This window comes from Lotus japonicus, chromosome 1, assembly GCF_012489685.1.
Source record: "Lotus japonicus ecotype B-129 chromosome 1, LjGifu_v1.2".
NCBI classification, from domain to species: Eukaryota; Viridiplantae; Streptophyta; class Magnoliopsida; order Fabales; family Fabaceae; genus Lotus; species Lotus japonicus.
The window spans coordinates 102,916,484-102,922,569 of NC_080041.1; the positions used below are offsets into that span (position 1 = coordinate 102,916,484).

General features: G+C 40.5%; 1 protein-coding gene across 1 annotated transcript; it reads left to right on the forward strand.

Moving 5' to 3' along the window:
* Positions 1-2,846: 2,846 nt before the first annotated feature.
* Positions 2,847-5,291, forward strand: LOC130715868 (glutathione S-transferase T3-like). Its single transcript, XM_057566020.1, has 2 exons — positions 2,847-2,955; positions 3,403-5,291. The coding sequence occupies exons 1-2, from the start codon at positions 2,847-2,849 to the stop codon at positions 4,554-4,556; spliced, it is 1,263 nt and encodes a 420-aa protein (XP_057422003.1). The 3' UTR covers positions 4,557-5,291.
* Positions 5,292-6,086: the final 795 nt, after the last annotated feature.

Consider the following 6,086-nt stretch of genomic DNA (forward strand, 5'->3'; position numbering starts at 1 on the left):
CTATTTTTCAGTGTCTTTCCCAAAATCTAAGTTCAGTGAGAAAAATGCAAATATGACATGAGAAGAAACCACAAGAAATCCCCATGAGGGTTAGGGAGAAAATGAATTGGCGAAGAAGGGAATAACGTCGGGGGAAAGGGCATGGAAGGGAGATATGGTGGTAGTATGAGAAGGGGCGATAGAGGAATGCGCGACAGAAGAAGAAGGAGTGGGGGCAATGGAGTATGAGGGGTGGCAGAGGAAGAGGGAGTGGCAAGGTAGAAAATGATAGGTTAGGGTGAGGGTTAGGGAGTGTGACTGGGAAGAGGTGGGGCTGAAGAGCGCGGAAGGGCATCGTGCGAGGTAAGGGAATCGACGACAATTTGAGGGGGTGAGGGTTAGGGAGAATTGTGATGGGGTTTTAGGGGGAGGGGGCTTATATGGTTGCTGAGACAAAAGAAACCATTGAAGGTTACTGTCGGCCAGACCAATGCTAAGTTGAAAACCGATGCTAAGTTGTGGACCTATAAGATGGACTAGATCGAGTTACGCTTGACCCAATGCTATGTTGATCAGCTAAATTTTTGTCGACTGTAAATCACCTCTAATTGATGTTAGGTGGACGCTAAGTCTTCTAGTGATATCCTTAAGGGTTCGTTTGGTAAGTCGTATTAGACATGCTAGTATAAGCTTACAATGCATTATGAGTTTATTCATTGTTTGGTGCTAACATTGTATTATATAGACTTATCTATCAATCCTCTTCTATAAATTAAAATGATGAATTATTTAATGATTTTAATCCATCACCACCACCACCACCCTATACCACTGTCAACGCCGCCGCTAGCACCACCGCCACGAACTCTACCGCCACTGACCTACAACACTGCCGCCACCATGACCACCACCGCCGCCTTACAACAATGTCATCACCACGACGACTACCGTTACCGCCACCACCACAACCAACTCCATCGTGACCCTCACCCGCCTCCACCACCTCCATTGCGACTACCACCACCCCCACTCTACTACCATCACCACCACCCTTCACCACTGCCACTGCCCTACAACACTACCACCACCACCACTACAGTCATCGCCACCGTCACCACAACAACCAACTCCACCACCCCCTTACAATTTCCTCCACTTCCCTCCACCACCACCACTCACCATTACCAATACCATTACTGCCACCACCACTACCACCGCAACTACTAGTCTTGACTACCGCCACCGCCAAGAAAGAAGAGCATCATGAGAGATCCCCATCAACCTCTCCTGCAAGGTCAAATTTTTATAACTTTAAACCATAAGTGTCGACCTTTCGCACAAGTGAATAACGTCGAATTTACGAAAGCTACTTTGACGTTGCCCCAAATGACTGACACTTATATACCAACATCAAGCTACTTAATGTGAGCCTCGATATAGTCATATTAACGTTACACCATGATAAGTGCCAATTTTACGTACTTTTCACTCTTATTTTGGACACTTATCTGACATGTGTGCTTCATTTATATATCATTTAACCCTCATTTTAGTTGTTTATTAAAAATCTAGTTTTAGGTTAGATTTTATGTCAAATACTAGTTTAATCCCCATATTTTGTGTAGGAAAGCATTGGTTCCTTGATGCTTGAAGCTTGCTTGAAGTAGGGAAAATACAAAAGTGAAGATGACTTCCTTGCTCAAGGATTGCTTGAAGCAATCATTTTACAGCAAAGATATTCTTTTCCATGAAGATTGCTTGAAGCATGCTTGAAGCAATGTTAAGACGGTGGAGAATTCTTCACAACGAAGGAAAGCTTGCTTGAAGCCGCTTGGAGCAATCTTGAAGCAACCCGAAACAACCATGAACATTATAAATAGGGGAGCTCGAAATTTATCAAGGAAGCTGGCCATTTTTCTTCATTTTTACACACACCCAAATAGAGAAAAACAAGGGAGAAAGCTTAGGAGGCTTGAGAGGAAGCTTGGGTACCGGATTCGACGGCGAGACATCGCGGCGTCTTCGGTTCTTCTTTCTTCTTCTTCATGATTTTAAAGCTATCCATGAAAATGGATAGCTAATCTCTATTTGTTGGGATTGGTTGTAGCCTTTTGGCCTTTATGCACTCACTTTGATCTTATATATATGAACCTATGTTTCTATGGATGGTTTCAATGATTTTACTTTGTTCTTAATGCTTGTTTTAGCTTGATCACCTAAGACATGAAAATGGATTTGATAAGTTTAGTGAGAACTAGCTAATTAAATCTGATTTAGGTAAATATCATCTAATGAATCTAAGATCTAGAGATAGGATTGGATCATTAGTCAAACCAACATCCATGCTTAATGTTTCTTACTTTATTAATCAATCAAGAGATTGAGGGTTAATATAGTAGGATAATAATCTTCGCACAGGGAGACCGTGTAGTAAGATAAGATATGATGTGATGAAACTAATCATAGTACATGGTTTATGTAGGAAATCTTAGAATGCATTTGAGTCAATCGGTGAATTCCAATTCCAACAATCGTCTCCTCTTGATTTCAAACCTCTTTTATATCGTTTTGTTAAGGCTTTTCACTTATTTTCATGTTCAAACAAACAATCAATCTTTTTTTAAAACCCTCATTTAAGTTGTAAACTATTGAACGACGAAAGTATTACACCTCACTGTGGAAACGACAAAACTCTTTACTATACTACAATTGAGTCTTGAAAAATTTGAAAGTAGAGTGGTAAAATAATCTTTCAACACACCAACGCCGAATAAGGTGTATACTACAAGAAACGTTTGTATTAGACCATATACAATGGTTGTTTAATTTTGATGTTGAAGAGTGTTGAACATTGTTGAAGTGATGCAATGGTTGTTGAGGAGTGTTTAGAGGAGAGAGAACCGGCTGAATTGTTGAAGAAATTCAACAATGTTGAGAGGAGAGAGGGACGCCACGTGGCGCCCTCTGAATGGCTCGGTCAGGCGCGTGCAATACACGCGCCGACAGGGAGCGTGAGCTGCAGGTCTTGGAGAGAGAAAACGTGATGGTGGATATGTCCTGACACGTGTCATTCTCTGATTGGTTCCCCGGATTTTCTTTTACCCTTATCTTTTGAGCTCAATTATCTGATAAAAAAAAATTATCTGGAAAAAAAAAATTATACCAAAATTCGTGATATTTTTTTTCTCTATAAATAGAGACTTGGTTTGTTTGATTTAGACACAGAAAAAAAAATCAAGTTTTCACCATCTTATTATCTCTCTCACCATCTTATTTATCTATCAATTAGCATTTGTTTTGAAATGGATCCCAACAATCCCCATTTCAACACCCAGAATTCTTCAAACAACCCATTTTACAACCAAAATCCCAACAACTATGAAGATCCAAATCAAATTTCTTACCAATGTCCTCAAAATCCAAACTATTATCAAGTCCCACATCAAATCTCCAACCAACGTCCTCAAAATCCAAACTATTATCAAGTCCCACATCAAATCTCCAACCAACGTCCTCGAAATCCAAACTATTATCCAGATCCAAATCAATATTCGTACCAACCTCCTCAAAACATACAAAATTTTAACCAGTCATCAATTGCTCCAAACTCTCATCCATCTTATGGATCTGTGAGATATTCATCTCAAACACCCCAGTCTAGTGGTTATATGCCAGTGGTTCCTGAAAATTTTCCGAGTGTTGATGTGTCGGAATTTCCGGAATTTTCAACACAAGTCAATCTTGGTGGCGGGTCAACTGATAATGAAGTCAATGAAGTCACTCCTAAGAGCAAAAAAACCGTTTCACCCGCATGGAACACTGCACAAAATCTAGTGCTAATTAGTGGGTGGATTAATTGTGGAACAAGCAGTGTTGTCGGAAGAAACCAGAAAGGAGAAACATTTTGGAGAGATATTGCTGAGTATTGTAATGAGCATTGCTCATTCGATCCTCCGCACGATTGGGTTGCCTGCCGAAACCGTTGGAATTATATGAACGCAAGATTGGGTAAATGGATTGGCGCTTATGATAGCGCTAAGCGTGAGCAACGAAGCGGTTGGTCGGAGGATGATGTTATCGCAAAAGCGCAGGAATTATTCGCAAGTGGGAAGATTGGTCAATTTACTTTCATGGAAGAATGGCGCGCTCTCCGTGATCAACCACGTTTTTGTAGTCAGGTAGGAGGAAATAGTGGCTCGAGAAGTAGTGGATCTAAGAGATCACACGACAGTGATGCAAGTGGCTCAAACTCTATAGGATCAATTCCTCGTCCAATGGGTAGGGAGGCAGCTAAAAAAAAGAGTAAAAAGAAAATTAGAGAAGATGCTGACGAGGTGGTGGACAAAGAGTGGGATTCTTATATCCATTTCAAGGAGAAAGAGCTTGAAAAATTGGAAAAGATAGCATCGGTGCAAGCAGAGACTAACGAATTGATGAAAGAGAAGACTAATGCGATGAAAGAGAAGACTAATGCTAAGAAAGTTAGTATGTATCTAAAGCTAACTTCGGAAGAGCATCTCAGTGACCGTAAGAAAGAGTTGTTAGAGCAGTTGTCCAAAGAGCTATTTGGAAATTAATTTCAAGCGAGTCTTTGTCTGTATTCGGTCAAACTTGTCAGTGGTGTGAAGTCTGTAGTGTTTGCTTTAATGTTTGCTTTAATAATTTTCAAGTGGTGACAACTATGTAATGTTTGCTTTAATGTATGGGTAACTGTGTTTGAATATGTACCACTCAATTCGAATCTTGTCCTTTTCCGATAATTAACTCTGGTTGATAACTTATTTCAAATCCGCCAGTGGTGTCAAGTCTGTAGTGTTTGCTTTAATAATTTGCCCGTGGTGTCAAGTCAGTAGTGTTTGGCTTTAATAATTCTCGGGTAACTGTGTTTGAATATGTACCACTCAATTCGAATCTTGTCCTTTTCCGATAATTAACTCTGGTTGATAACTTATTTCAAATCCGCCAGTGGTGTCAAGTCTGTAGTGTTTGCTTTAATAATTTGCCCGTGGTGTCAAGTCAGTAGTGTTTGGCTTTAATAATTCTCGGGTAACTGTGTTTGAATATGTACCACTCAATTCGAATCTTGTCCTTTTCCGATAATTAACTCTGGTTGATAACTTATTTCAAATCCGCCACTCAACCACCATTCAATGTACCTATATATATGGACTCATAGATCCATTGATGTACCAATATCCCAAATCTCTTCCAATCTACTTCAAATTTCACAAAAAATGGATCCATCTGATTGCCCTTTTGATCTTGCAGCATACATTCAAAATAGTCAAATTGAAGAAGCTTATGTACTCAACCGATTTAGAGAGCGTTGAAGAAAAATTCGAGAAGATACTGCACCTCGTAGTAGAAAATATCTCGGTAGAGATCATACAGAGGCAAACCAGAGGCTAATTGGCGACTACTTTGCCAATGAGCCTACATATGACGATGCAATGTTTCGTCGTCGGTACCGGATGCAAAATAATCTTTTCCTTCGAATCGTTGGTGACCTTTCAAGTAGTGATAACTACTTCACCCAACGCGTTGATGCAGCCAATAAACAAGGTATATCACCCTTAGCAAAATGTACCACAGCAATGCGAATGTTAGCATATGGTGTGGCAGCAGATGCGGTCGATGAGTACATCAAAATTGGAGGTACTACAGCATTGGAGTGTTTACGTAGATTCTGTAAAGGAATCATACGATTGTATGAGCAACAATACCTGAGAGCACCAACCCAAGAAGACCTGCAAAGAATACTACATGCTAATGACATGCGGGGGTTCCCAGGCATGATCGGGAGTATTGACTGCATGCACTGGGAGTGGAAAAATTGTCCTAAAGCATGGGAAGGTCAATTTACTAGAGGGGATTAGGGAACCACAACAGTTATTCTTGAAGCAGTTGCAACTTATGACCTATGGATCTGGCATGCCTTTTTTGGATGTCCTGGAACGTTGAACGACATAAACGTTCTAGATCGGTCACCAGTGTTTGATGACGTGGAACAGGGAAAGACTCCAGCTGTGAATTTCTTTGTGAATGGTCGTCCCTATAATATGGCATACTATCTAGCCGATGGTATCTATCCTTCTTATCCAACTTTC

What these genes read in the sequence shown, in the direction of transcription:
- LOC130715868 (XM_057566020.1), top strand. Translation starts at nt 2,847, where the DNA reads ATGGTTGTTGAGGAGTGTTTAGAGGAGAGAGAACCGGCTGAATTGTTG. An exon ending in GGCGCCCTCTGAATGGCTCG is followed by an intron (nt 2,956 to 3,402) that starts GTCAGGCGCGTG and finishes CTCAAAATCCAA; the next exon opens with ACTATTATCAAGTCCCACAT.